General features: G+C 41.2%; 3 protein-coding genes across 4 annotated transcripts in view; 2 read left to right on the top strand and 1 right to left on the bottom strand.

The window, feature by feature from the left end:
* The window catches only part of LOC145433954 (protein lifeguard 2-like), a 97,809-nt gene that overhangs the window by 4,134 nt on the left and 78,849 nt on the right, over nt 1-14,826 (top strand). The gene's annotated exons all lie outside the window — the stretch shown is intronic.
* The window catches only part of LOC145433953 (protein lifeguard 2-like), a 72,456-nt gene that overhangs the window by 4,134 nt on the left and 53,496 nt on the right, over nt 1-14,826 (top strand). The window lies entirely within an intron of this gene.
* LOC145433950 (uncharacterized) lies at nt 8,883-14,591 on the bottom strand. The gene is made up of 7 exons (XM_080311203.1): nt 14,140-14,591; nt 12,965-13,222; nt 12,689-12,885; nt 11,120-11,274; nt 10,995-11,053; nt 9,689-9,738; nt 8,883-9,155 (listed from the first exon to the last, which is right to left on the bottom strand). Exons 1-7 carry the CDS (start codon nt 14,332-14,334, stop codon nt 9,116-9,118), a joined length of 954 nt encoding a protein of 317 aa, XP_080167329.1. The 5' UTR covers nt 14,335-14,591; the 3' UTR covers nt 8,883-9,115.

The following is a 14,826-nucleotide window of genomic DNA, read 5'->3' on the forward strand; positions in this document are numbered from 1 at the left end:
CAGTGGTTCTCAAGCTTTTTTAGGCACGCCTTCCTTTATGAGAATGAAACATTTCGCGCTCCCCATATCAAGATATTAGAAAATATTAAATAGTATAACCAGAAAGCTAGCAATACTAACGGATAGTTTGATGGCATGGAAGGTTCTGGCTGTTAATGAGAGAATTCAGAAATATGAAAGTCGCCGAATACATATAGCCAAAACGAAACGCAAGAGATAAATCACGCGTAGCGCGGAAAAATGTTTCATTAAACGTCGGCTTCGCGCCACCCTTCTGATGCTTTAACGCCCCTCAGTTCGAGAACCACTGCACTGAAATGTATATGCAATAGTACAAAGCTTGTTTTCGTGGTCGCTACCTTCCGAGCAGTGTGCACTGTGCACTGTGCAGCTTAAAAAGCCCTTATGTAGAGTAAAGCTTGCAGTTTTTCTGAACTTCGTCCTCTCTTGACTGAGAGTTTCGTGTTTTTGTCATAAGATCGACTTTACTTAGTGTCCTTAATCTTATCGACATGCTCCGCAAAAACTAAAACGACGGGTTTACCCCTGACTCCAGTATACAAATATTTAGTGCTCTAGTCTAAACCTAAACCTTCTTTGAATTTCAGTTTTAGGCTTTCTTTTTTGGCATGCCCGTTAATCCTTTATGGGTGATACATATGATGAGTCGTATAGTAATCGCGAGCACTGATTGATTTGCTTTACGAATTAGGGATTCGGAAGCGTTTTACGAATTAGGGATTTAGAAACGTATCACGTAACAATTTTAAACGCATGCCGTATAATGCACAATGTGGCATTGTCACAGTGACAATGGCAAGGAAGAAGGTTTGAACTATTTCTAAATAATTATTTTTTGTGACTTCAATTGCTAGTCATAATTTGCCACATTTCCTTTATTTTGAATCTGGATTACGCATGCGAGGTAAGTAGTCAGCGTAATCGTGGCATATTATTGAACAGGTTTCAAAGTATACGAATTTACTGTTCATTTGATACCGACTATGGTTTTAGTAATTCAAAAAGCAAGTTTCATGTTTTGAATTACAAGCAACCTTTGGTGCCGTAACGACCCGAGTTCTACCCCTTGCGTGACAGGTTACAGAAACTTCGAAATTTGAATCTTCAGTGATGGTATTTGCAACTATCCTCGTGCTAGTAGAATGATGATTGTTTCGTGACAGAAAGTAGAAGGACAATTTAACGTCATTTTTCCCGCGCGTCGAGGACGTGCTGATGCACAATGCCGCTGGCTACACCCGTTTTCGTACCATACTTTCGAACCATTACAGTGCGCAAACATAAATTCACTGCGGCTGGTGCGGAACAAAGTTATTGGTAAAGCTACAAGTAGTCGTAAGTCAAACGACTTTTTACAATTGCTTCGCAACTACAAAAGTTGGGAGCCACTTCACTTGAATTTCCTATAAGGTATATTTGAATCATCCCGTGCGTACCATCCCACAGATTGAAAATCACTGCTGTATGAGATTCGTGGCCAGCTAATAAGTCTCATGCTGTCAGCCAACCATCTTCAGCCACCAGTGTAACATTGAAGCGGTGGTGTGTGTAAACATGAGACACGTCAATGCAAACAAAACTGCCGGCAGTCCTAATCGAGTATCGACAACAATTGATCAGAGAAATTTCAGAAAATTGCTTGGTTCGACATCACCCAGAATGGGTAGCGATTTTTAGAACAGGCAGATGTTCAGAAGATTTTTCGTTGAGTTCACGTCAGTGGCTTACGTGACTGCATACTGAGTGTGCACTGTGCAGTGCATATAGAGGCATTCATATATTGAAGATACACATCAAATTAGCATGGTAGTTTTCAAGATTAAGACGGTAAAGATACAGGGGTATAGAGAACGGGCGGACACTATGTTTTCACCGCAATCATTAAGCAGCTGTTATCGCTCATGCTCATTGCTCAATGCTCACTAAATTATTGCTCAGCCTCAGTAGGGTCTGTATCAGGCCTCAGGGGTGGTGCGAAAGTTCTGTTCACATTCGTGTTCGGTATGAGGACCTCGATATTTCACAGATTTGAGTTCTCAATATGTAAGCCGACCTAGCATGATTCTCCGCAATGAGCATTTTTTGAACTAGGATAAGCCTTTCAAGGCAAACCAGCCTCATGCGCCTGCCGCATATCAAAAATCTTAGCCGCGCGAGATTTCATGTTGCCATGCAGGCTTCTTGATTATTGAGTACCTTTCCCTCAAGAAATAATACGCATGATTTATCGAAATGGGCATTTCGGCGTCGTCCGTTACCGCGCCGCGACGCACCCAGACATAATGAAGTTGTAGGCCCTTTAACACGCGACTCCGAGGAGTGTTCCAAAACGAACAGTTCGATATCTGTACTAGGCTTACCATACGTCCTCTTTTAAGAGGATTTGTCCTCTTTTTTGACTTTTTTGAAAGTGTCCTCGGAGCAGTGGCGTAGCAGCCATCTGGCGGTTCTGGCTCTGCGCCAGGGGCGGCAGGCTCCAAGGGGGCGGCAAAATGAGGCTGCACAGTGAGAGAGATGCCTGCATCATCGTGATGCTTTGACGACGGAGATGCGATAAGGACTTTATAGTAAGGTCATCTAGTCTGCACCCCGTTTTTTTCTCCTCCGTGATTGCTGGGCGTCTAGCGGGATAACCGCGGATACCAGTTTTCGAGTCTTCGGTCTGACCCGGCCGGGGATCAGGCCCACAACCTACCAATCAAGAAGCCGGACGCATCACCATTACACTATCTCGCGCGGCGTGTAGACAGCCGGCTAAAAGAAGAGTGCTTGGTAGTCCTATAGCTGGCGTCCCGTCAGCTAAAATTTAATTAAACAGGTCTCAATCGAAAGCTAGTGTCGCACTGATTCCGAAAACACGAAATAATATGGTAACATGGCGAAGGAATCACTCCGAAATAGCCGTCACGGCCGATTGTTCGGAGAGTTCGCAGAAAAAGGAGAATGTCTGGCGAATAAAACAGAAGATGCTGGCCTCAGTGTTGTTGAAGAATTTAGACGATGCATGTTTCAAGCATAGGACAGATTTAAACTTGAAGCTGAAACTAGGTTTACCGGCATTCACCACTTAAATGATATATTTGGATTTTTGAATTCCCACGCGCTGCTGCAAAGCGAAAGTCACAATTTATTCACCAGCGCTTTTAGAAGCACTTATGACGACGAGGTGGACTTTTTGGCGTTAGCTGCGAAAATTGTCATGCCTTATACCTCGAATTAGGGGTCATATAAAGCAGAAGATTGCTAGCTTTTCGTACAAACCAATATGAGGCCTCTAGGACAGGGGTTCTCAACCTGGGGGACGCGCCCCCGTTGGGGGTGCGTGAAAGCATCTTAAGGGGGCGCGAAGAATCGGTCAAATGATTTTTTTTCGCGCTATGCGCGATTTATTTCCAATTCACGCGTGTTTCTCTTTATATAGACCCAGTTTCTTATTTTTAAATTCTCTCATCAACAGTCATACCCTTCCATGCCATCAAACAATCTGTTAGGGTTGCTAGCATCCCGGTTGGATCTTGTAATATGACGATACGAGGGCGCGGAATTTTTCGCTATCCTAAAGGGGGGCGTGTCTAAAAAAAGTTGCGAACCACTGCTCTGGGACGAACACAAATTAAGTTATAATCATATGAAGTTGTTCAACTTGAGATTTTAAAAGGGTTAAGAGGCTGGTGCGGAGCAGTGAAACCACGTTTGATCGTAGTGCAACAACGTTTGATGTTTTACAGTGGTTGTTTAATGCAAAGCTACTTGATTCGACACCGTATTTATGCTCGTGTCTGAAACTTTATCTGAACATTGGTGTTTCAACTGCGAGCTGTGTGAGGAGCTTCTCAAAGCTCAAACTGATTAAGTCTTATATATTTAGTTCTATCATGAATAATGATCGGCTATCAGCTCCATCCATTCTGTCTATAGAAAGAGACTACGTTCAAAAACTTGAATTTGAGGATATTATCGCTGCTTTTGCTTTGAGGCGGCCATTAATTTTCTATTTGTACAATACATTCGTTCGCTATTTCTTGTTTTTATTATTTTTGGCGTCATTAACGTCGAGACGGTGAGGCTGAGAAGCGGCATATTATTTGTAATCATTCCTATTGACAAGATTACTTGAACATCAATCTATGTCGAAATTTGATGCGGTCTACCTAGGGGGGCGGCATTTTCAAGAGAGCCAGGGGCGGCAGCACATGCTGCTACGCCAGTGCCTCGGAGGACGCCCTTTTGTCCTCTTTTTTGAGATTTTGTCCTCTTTTTTGAAAATTTAGGTCAGATTTAGAGGAAATCGCGAATGATATGCCGTAAATTAGCGCAGAAGTGAAGCTCCGGCGGGTATTTCGGAGGGAAAAGTGGTGATTTAAGCCCTGAGCGAAAAGAATCCCTTTTTTTTTTCAAGTCATCCACCTGGCAATGTAGAGGGAAAAACGTTATTTTGAGCTCTGAGTGGAAGTGATGACCTTTTATTTTTATTTTTTTAGTCAACCGATCACGAAGTGGGAAAAATTTACCGGTTTTTGAGAATTCTTCTCCAGTTTTGCATGTCTGAAATTTCTGAAAAAGTGTCCTCTTTTTACATTTCCAAAATATGGTAAGCCTAATCTATACAGATATGTTTAATAGGGCTCTTCAAAAATGACTTTTTTTCTCAAATCGTATTGGCTGCTTGATAAAATTGTTAGGTTACCTAATTTCAGCCTACACACAAAATTTGGTTCAATTCCAGCCAGTAACCGCTTTGCTACATGAGAAGAAAGTTTCTATTTATTATCTAAAAATAAATAATAAAAAATTTGAAAATTTTCTATTCACCCCATGAAAGTGTTAGGCTGACTATAGAAACGATCCTCACCGAATTTGGTTCAATTCCAACCAGTGGAAGCGGAGTTATTGCCGTCGAAAAATTTTGATTTGAATATAATAGTATTTACGGTGACCGATTCTTTGTTTATTTATTATAGTTGTGCTCACCGTAAATACTATTTTATTCAAATCAAAATTTTTAGTAAGTACATTAATAACTGATCTGAATAAAGTTTGTCGCCATTCGCCACACGACATTTCAATCTCCCAGAAAATAGGTAAATCCAATCCAAATCCAAATCCGTTCTGAAAAAAATGTCTAATCCAAATCCAATCCAAATCCGACAAAATTTCACAAATCCTGTTTTTTCAAAACCTAATCCTAATCCATGCTCATGCTCATCTCTGCCTCCTGTATAGCTTTGACAGCTAGGCTAATGAACAGGCTGAAGTATAGAACGCCATAAATGACGCGAAATCTGTAATGTAGACGTTCGAACGGGTCATTCGGGAGTAGGGCTGGAAAATGACCTTCTTTTTACTCAACTATATTTGTAAATACTATTTATGAATCTAATAAGTAACACTCCCATTATTCGATTTACGGATAAATCTCCCAAACTATTCCCTCTTTTCCATACATCTAACGCAATATGACTATTGGTTATCAACCTTTTGCAAGCCGTGACAGGATTATTATGAACAGATTGCTCAATGCCCATTGCTCAATGACATAGATGCGACTGGCGAGGCGCTAGAAGAGAGGTGTCATGGATTACATACGCCAACGCCAAGTAATGCCGAGTAACTGAGAATATGCTGTAGTTCGTCCGTATGAATAGGGCTGGGCACAATGATTCGAGCAATCCAACCTGAATCGAGTAATAATTGTAATGATTCGGGTAGTGAGCAATGTTCCCTTTAGGCTGCGCACGTGCGCAATTGCGCAATGCGCAGTGGTGACACGGTCTCGGCGCACAGAAAATCTAAGCTGCGCACAAAACAATCCGAACTGATGACCTTTTTTTAGTCGTTACGCACTGTTGTCCAAGGGACCGAGCAGTGAGTTGGTGAGTGCGCGCAGACTCGTGAAGAATTAGAGCAACTCAAATTGTGTCGCGGGCCGGATTCAAACCATCTCATCGCTCGCAGGCCGGACCATTCAAATGATTGAAATTCAATACCCTTGTTTTTTGCTTGAATACTCAATTATTAAGCCTACACAATAATATATTACATTATAACGGATCGTAGGGTTCTACTCTAGCTACACCTTCATTAGCGAACAATGGAATCAGCAAAATTAAGAATATGGCTGGTTACATATGGTAATATCATAGTGTCCTATATCGTGTGGACACAAGCAAATCACACGGCTCAGTGAAATTGGTCCACGTCACACTTTCCATTTGGTCAAAGACAATTTTACGGCCATTTTTGACCGGCTTTCTGAGCGCTAAATTCGATACTACGGGTATCAATGGAAAGCTGCTGCCGTACCGATTAAAAGTGTGGCGTAGACCAATTTCACTGATCAGTGAGATTTGCTTGTGTCCACACTATATAGGACACTAGGGTAATGTAAAGTGCGAAAAGAGTAGTGATATACCTCATGTGTATGCGTTATGAGGAATACGTAAGATATATTGAAGCTGGTTCATTACTATTATATCGCGATTCGGGTTTCTCCGTGTGCAGCGGTTCTCTGTTAAGTCATAAGCGAAATTGGGTGTGCGTCCACAGATATTTGAATTATATTTTTGTGTAACAATTATATTCTCCATGTAACCTGCAAATACCGGTTTCTCGCTATGGCGGTTTCACTGCTGTGAATAACTACTTTTTGGCCCATTTTCCGTAAAACTCGGAATTGAGTGTGCATCATTTTGCTTTCTCGTAATTGGACGTTAATGACGGCTCTTCCTTGCTGATGCTGACTAGAATAGGGTTGCCATACGTCCGGAATTTCACTGAAAAATCTGCGTCCGGGAGTAATTTCTAAAATACGCCTAAATGTCCGGAATTTTGAAGGCTTGAAGCAGGCTCAAAAGTTTATCGTAAATCAACATAAACAATATTATTTTCAAGCAGATTTATGCTATTCAAAGTTGTTCTTCGCGCCGCGCGCGAGTTAATGCAACGTATAATGATATTAGTATGGGCACCAGACACCACCCTCTCCAAAAAATGCAATCAAAAGTAATATAAATAACCATCATTTACTGAAATAAGTCTGATTGGAATCGCAATTATAAGCTAACGGTATATTCCTAGAGCTGGTTAAGGCCGATTGGATGCTTCAATCACAGACAGTGGTTCCAAATCTTGGGGTCGTTCGCCTTTATCTTGGGATCGCGATGATGTTGAGCTTTGTCACGGAACATTTTCAAGTGGGAAATGAGGTCGCGACCATGAAAGGTTGGAAATCACCGGATGTGCAACCTGCTGGTGTATTTATACTTATAGCCTAATATATGGAAGAATCAATGTTATTGACAGAATTCATACATAAAATTTAACAGCCAAATGTACACAGTAAGTGCCCAACAAGTTACATTGACTATCCTATGATGGGCCCAAGATCAGAGCTTTTTTATGCGGAAGGGGGGGGGGGGGGGAGAAAAAATGTTGTTTCGGATCTGATTAAAACACATATACAGATAGCCGCACCGACCTAACAGTATAGCAGGACTGCCAAACACAATTCTGAAAGGCCAGACACGACTCGCCAGATGATTTCATGCGGCCCGTGGAGGAATCTATTGCAGACCCTAGCAAGTAGCAATCACCAGAGCTCACATTACAGATGGCCCAATTCATAACCTATGTTCCACTGCATTCCTGTATAGTGTATACAGTCGATGGACGATGCTTTGCCAGTGTGACGTCATATTGACGGTCAATGAGTTACACCTCATTTTAAAATCCGCTAGTGGGCGCTAAAGAGTATCCGGAATTTGCTTCACAAAAATATTGTAACCATAGACTAGAAGGAAACCACAACACCACAGTAGGATGCTCATAATGTGACCTATGAATAATTGAACATATACTCGACATTTTCTATCTTGAGGGATTATTTGATGATAATATTTCGGGCAAAAATCTCAACATTTGTAAGAAATGTACTGGATAATACACTATACTGCCATTTTTCAAAATAGCTTCGCGGGCCGGATGCGGCGAGCCGGCCGTATGTTTGACACCCCTGAATTAGAGGGAACATTGGTAGTGAGGATGTTTTCGAATAGACCTGCTGAAATTACACGATCGTAGTCACTGTATAAGAGTTAATTTATCAACGAGAATTATACGATACGATATAACGACCGTAAAGCAGCTTCGGTCGGAGAGAGGAATTGAAGTTTCCAACCAGCTGGTTCTCCGTATGGAATTAGATCATCTGTAATTGCGAATACACTTCGCAGTCATTCCTTGCTTCCCAGGTATCATAAAACACGGTCGACATGAACGCTGCAGCTACAAGTTTGATGTTGACTTGGCTTACTGATCGATTAAATAATTCATGCTGACTTAAAGAGAATATTTATATGTGTATTTATATATAGTGTTGATTGGTTTTTGGCTTTCGCCGCCCTAGGTGGGAAGCGCTAACTGGTGTGCGGTCAATACCGAGAATGCTATTACCGAGAAGGACAATACCGAGAATGGACATTAGCGAGAATGGACGCCACCGAGAATGGACATTACCGAGAATGCAATATATGCAATGCAGGCATGTTATGCATATGAACAGGTCGTGTGTGTACATCACGGCGTTTCCACATTCGGTATCGATTCTCAGGTATAAATTTCTCGACAACGTCTGTTAATGATAGATTCTTGGTATTGGCAATTTCTCGGTAATGTCCATTCTCGGTAATGACCGTTCTCGGTAATCTCCATTCTCGGTAATGTCCGTTTTCGGTAATGTCCATTCTCGGTAATAGCATTCTCGGTAATGTCCATCTCGGTAATAGCATTCTCGGTAATAGCATGGATCCGCGCTAACTGTGTTAATTTCTCTGGATGAAGCTATATAATCGATTGTGACGACATACAGGAATGGTAGCGTATTTTCATATTGGAAATATAAATATTGTAATTCGCGAATCTCATCCCTATATTCAATATCTATTAGGCTGCTTCTCGTTGCTCATATCTTTTCGTGGTGTTCTTATGGAAAATATTGCAATTTGGTGCAGCATGACAAATTCCTCAGTGTTGCGACGAAATCCACTCCGAAATTTATCTTCTTCTATGATGTTGAAAGTTTAAGTCTGGATGTCTTTCATCGGCTGCCACCATTTACGACAGTAAGGAAAACCGACCTGGAAGCATATATATTTCAAATCAAAACACAACAAGATTGTGATATAATGATTCCGCGATAATCTCATAAATAGTTTTAACCGTGTGAATATGGCAAACGTGCACTAAATTTTCGAAAGCCCCATCTCAATCAGCTCTGTCTGTAAATCTGATAACGTGATGGTCTGAGAGAGGATAAAAATGAATAGTAATGTAGGAATGAAACATATAGGCCTATATCGAAATGCTTGAAAATCGTTTTCGCTTCACGTGACGATCTTACATTACATCAATTCCCTCGATTTTGGCACGGATAACAATAGGTATATAAGTAAGTCTCACGTTTGCCGTTACCTATTTCTATCGTTCTTGAATCAGGTAATATAAGACTTAGTTCGCGATAGGGAAGGGGTGTGTATGTTTTTGCGAACCATATGGATAAAGAGTAGTGAGGAAATTGCCCGGAGTAAAAGCCAGTCTGGGGAAGTCTGAGAGGACGACTTGCTTTAACGTGGTGTTAAGGCTCTCGACAAAGATCGTGAAAAATCAATACCGTGATTCCCAAACTCGTGCGTCCTGGTGCTCGCCATTCGTCCAAGTAACCTCACACCCAGGGCCGTAACAGCACTTCGTCAGGCCCCCCCCCAAAACGTTGGCCGTGGGCCCCCCATAGGGTGATAAGCCTAACTTCTGGGGGGCCGTTTGGTGAATCAGCTTTTCCCGCCTAGACGCGCGAAGCGCGAATAATTTCAGTAAATCATGATTGAATCAGGCAATATGATCGGGAATTACATATATATATTGCTATCAATTTTGATCCTCTCCCTGCTCACGTAATCAGATTTACCGGTAGAGCTGAGCGAGGTATGTTTTAAAACGTAGGACCGCCCAATAATAATTAGACAACTTCGGGCGTATACCCATTGGCAGGAACGAAACAGCACTTCGTCAGCCTCGCCACCCCACAAAAACTTGGGTTTGGGGGTCTCATAGGGTGATAAACCGACCCCTCATCACAGTGTTCGCTTTTGCCACGAAATTAGCTGCATTGTTTAGTGAGCCAGCTCGAAGCGCGAAAATTTTCGATAATTCATGATACAATCGGTCGATAAGATCGGGAATTGCTAATATATTGCTATCAATATCTTGTCCTCTCTGCTCACGTTATCAGATTTACCTGAAACTGTAGGGCCCGTAAATAATAATTAAACATCTTCGGACGGACCCGTTGGTATGACTTCGTTACATGATTTTATTTCGTGACCTCCTGTCTGCTATATCAAAAATATAGAATCGCTCAAACGTACTAAACTAAAAGACGCACACGATTTCAAATTGGTATTTCTTCACAGGCATATATTTTTTTCCTGCTGGATGGTATTTGTCTTCTGAGGTTCAGATTGCCAAGACAGGAAGCAACATATGGCGCCAGTCATTTAGGCGCCTATGGACAATTAAACCTATTATTTTGTATATATAACGAAGTTTTCGGTCTGCGTAAGGGCAGTCTGTTTCGGCCAAGCTTTTCGTGCTGCCGATCGTTCTGGCACACTTCTTGGAGTCGCATGTAATAAGTCCTAAATCGTTATACATCTTGGTGCGTAGTGGCGTATTAATGGCCAACGCCGATATGTCCATTTCTATAAATCTTGCGTGTTTTTTCTTGGGGGAAGAGTACCAAATAATCAAGATATTTGGCAACTTTAAATCGCGCGCAGCGCGAAAAATTTTGGAAAATATTGCATAAATTTTCAAAAAATACTCTATAATTTATGCTAATTCACGAAATAATTTGGGGCCCCCTTCGAGCTCGGGCCCCCCCCAATTGGGGGGTTTGGGGTGCGGCAGTTACGGTGCTGCTCACACCAATATCTACCAGTGTCGCCAGCTTCAACTCGATCAATTGTCAATTCCTCTTCTGCAAAATTGCACGGAATTATACCAATTTCAGTTGCAAGAGAAATGGCATTGACTCATTAGTTACCGTTGTACGATATTCTGTCTTTGCGACTGCCAGAGCGCCGGGTGTGGTACTGTGTAGGTCCGGACATTAACTTCTGCTCTATTATTGTTTCGAAATGATTTGCCCATTCGTTTGTCGGTCCCTTGAGCCAAGCCACTCCGTCACACCAGCGACATCTAGATAGAAATATTCACTGGCTAAAGATAAAATGTTCATGTTGTAGCCTTCGCCGTCGTAAGGGGATCAACGGCCAACACCATTCATGAAAATTAAAATTAATTCGGGTGTTAGCACCATTTTGGAACTAGGAGAAGTGGCCACTTGGCAGTAATGAAGGACTTACAATTTTTCAGCGTATAGTGGAGGTTGTGGCTACTTGAACCACATACACTCAAGTCCATGGTAATATTTTTAGACTACTGCTGCTACTAACTAGGCCTACTTCAACCGTGTTTCAAGCAAAACGACGAACTTTTCGCTTCCGAAATTATTTCAACTATAGAAAGTAGTTTTGGAGATAATATATCTGTATTATTTGTGATAATGAAATCATTACCACAGCCGAGCGATATAGATATTAGGCCAAACACGACATTCGAAATATATGAACTAAGCGGGTGAGGAAAGTATGAAGCAATATCTAAATCAGTGGTTCTCGACCTTTTTGGCTTCGCGGTCCCCTTTTCGACCGTCACGGACCCCCTCAAGTTTTACTTCAAATTTGACTCAATTATGGTGCGACCGTCATCTGTCTTGTGTAAATATGAACTGTGGGCTTGTGACAACAGCAACTAAATAACTTTTCTTGGAAAATAATATCATACAATTTCTGTAGAATTAGGGTAGACTTTTAATATTTCAAAGCTAATTTTGCAGCTGTATTTTTTTCCACAAACCCCAACAAAGCGTCTCTAAACAGCAATATGTTTGTATCAGTAGCCTAAGCACAATTGGATATTTCATGTCAGACGATTATTCTGATGATGTGATTAATGAGGTTTCAGCAGTTGTGGAGGAAAACTGCCTCATGCTTTCCCCAATTAAAAAAAGGTTATCAATCATTTTGCAAATTTAGAGGTCCCGTGGACCCCCTGAAATTGCTTCGCAGGCCCCTAGGCAATTCCAGCAATTCCACATTTAAGCCAGCTTCAAAGCTGTGTTATAGTGTCATACAAACTTCACGTAATTCCGGCCATATGGCGCACTAATATTAAGTTGGTAATAACAGATGCGAAATTGGGTTTGGGGGGGGGCTACGATTACATACTTGTAGACCCCCGGAAAGTCTTGCCCAGCCCCCTAATCGTAGGGCCACCACTGCATATACCTTTTCGAAGTGCACTGTATAGTTTTTGCTTAACTACTCTAATTCAATTGACTGTATTTGAAGACTTGAACGACGTGCTTTGTACATTTAGATCGAGATTCCTCCGCGTAGGAAGTAGACTAGTAGACTTTGGATAGACTTACGTCACTTCTATCAGTACAATTGCTAGAAAAATTGGATATGAGTTTGAAATTGCAGCTGTGTTCTAGGGTACGCTATCAGGCATAAACACATCGTCTGGGAAGGCATATATATTTCATTACCTGCATTGTAAGGTAACTGAATTTCCAGCGGTAATCGATTCGACACCTGTCGACATCAGTAATCGGTCGCTATTTTCATCTAGATCCCAACTGCTAGCTGTCGATTTTAAGGTAATCGATACTGCATCCATCCCGTATTCCGCATCCTCCCCAGTTTGCACTACACACCAATACTTTCCGATATCACCTTCGTGAAACTTGCATAAATTTTGGAAAAGATGTTCACATGAAGGCAGTGAAAACTGTATTTAAAGGGGATATATAGGCTACCCCTACCTTTTTCAGTTTCATGTCATTGTCGCCAGTTCCTGTCACCACTAACCGCTTGGCAAATTGTTTATCAAACACTTTGAAATCTGCATAATGGGTTCCGTGTGAAGTGAGGGAGACGGTGTAGGAAGCGATCCGCGAAGCAGACATAAGTCGTTGCCCTCTTTTCCAAGTGATAGTAACCGGATTCGTTGACTTCGGGCAAGTGGAAAATTTGCAACCTAGGTTGACAGCATATCCGGGTTCGACAAGAAGCGCGTTGTTCTACAACAATACATTGGTTTCGATAACAGTTGGCAAATTGACATGCGTGGTGAATTTTTGTAGGTTAGCGTAGGCTACTTGTCATAAAGCACGAGAGTCGATGCATGAGTGAGTAATGCTATGCAATACATGCTTTAATTATCGAACCACGCAGTTCGCGTTGTAGTGTGTAATTGATTGCGATCACTGATTGCGATTGCCTATTAGATGAAGTGGTCTGTAACGAAGTAGGCTACTTATTTACTTACTTATTTTTAAACTGTAGACATCTTTAAATCAGTGGTTTCAACCTAGGGTCGTATTCGGCTTCCCAAATAGGCCGTGACCAAGGTATTCTAGTGATATCCTATTAAATTTATTTGAATTATTCCACGTCAGCAAAAATACAAAAAAATGCGCAATTTTCATCCGTACCAAGGTTGTCATCATCATTGCAATTTTTGTACTCCGCACAAGTGCGTATACCATCCCACAGGTTGAAAAGCACTGGTAGGCTACTTAAAATAGGGTTACCATATGTCCTCTATTAAGAGGATTTGTCCTATTTTTTTGACTTTTTTGAGAGTGTCCTCGGAGGACGCCCTTTTATCCTCTTTTTTGAGATTTTGTCCTCTTTTTTGAGAATTTTGGTGATATTTATAGCAAAATTTGACTGAGATGCCGTAAATTAGCACCGAAATGACGGTCCGGCGGGTAGTGGAAAGTTGACCTTTTTTTTAGTCAACCACCCGACAACGTGAAGGAAAAAACTGTATTTTGGGCACCGAGCGAGAAAGTTGACCTTTTTTTATTAGTCAACCGACCACAAAGTGGGAAATTTTTTTGAGAATTCTACTCCGGTTTTGCAAGTTAGAAAATTCTGAAAAAGTGTCCACTTTTTAGATTTCCAAAATATGGTAACCCTAAATTATAATCACCTGTGTCGTGGCGGTAATGATTATCTTGTTTTCGGAAGTTTGTGGAAATAAATTATTCTTAACCCATGACAGGCTTATTTGGTCTTCTTGAGATTTCCTTGTCACTTCCGTGAGTTCCGCTGTTTTGACTGCTATTCCACGAACGGTCCAGCATGTCCCGAAAAACAGAAGCAGGCTCAGAAATTTTGGCTTCATTTATCACAACAGATGCCGATATATTGGTACAGGTAATAATTAAATGTGCATATGCATAGGTGAAGATATACTTTGGGCACCTGCAGGAATCCAATAATCACGATTTCTTTATATGGTATTCTTACTCTTTGTAAATCGCGAAATTTCTCTGCGTAATAATGGAATGGTACCCTGTTGGGTTGCATTTAAAACAAATGGTTGTTCAAAAGTCTTTGTTTAAAACATGTTTTAAACAGTTTTTTAAACAAAGGCCTTTAAAAAATTGTGTTTTTTTTCATGTTGTAAAATCATGCCATAAATGTGTAAATACTTTCCAAAAACAAGTTGTATGAGCCCACGGACAATTGCCACACGACGTGTACGATATGGGATGGTTGGAACCCTCAAAATAGTCGATTCAACAGCTATAGTACGTAGATATTCCGTCAAAGGAGCTATATCTACCTATATTTTCAATTGTCATGCGGCAATCTACTATGACGTCACAATTGA

Source organism: Botryllus schlosseri, chromosome 2 (genome assembly GCF_051294905.1).
Source record: "Botryllus schlosseri isolate E-star chromosome 2, Bs_hap1, whole genome shotgun sequence".
In the NCBI taxonomy this organism is placed as follows: domain Eukaryota; kingdom Metazoa; phylum Chordata; class Ascidiacea; order Stolidobranchia; family Styelidae; genus Botryllus; species Botryllus schlosseri.

Excerpts from the sequence above, each read along its gene's own strand:
- LOC145433950 (XM_080311203.1), bottom strand. The coding sequence starts at position 14,334 with ATGAAGCCAAAATTTCTGAGCCTGCTTCTGTTTTTCGGGACATGCTGG. Across the intron at positions 12,886-12,964 it reads ATGACATGAAACTGAAAAAG|TTTCACGAAGGTGATATCGG; the intron begins GTAGGGGTAGCC and ends AATTTATGCAAG. Across the intron at positions 11,275-12,688 it reads TCAGTTACCTTACAATGCAG|ATGTCGCTGGTGTGACGGAG; the intron begins GTAATGAAATAT and ends ATTTCTATCTAG.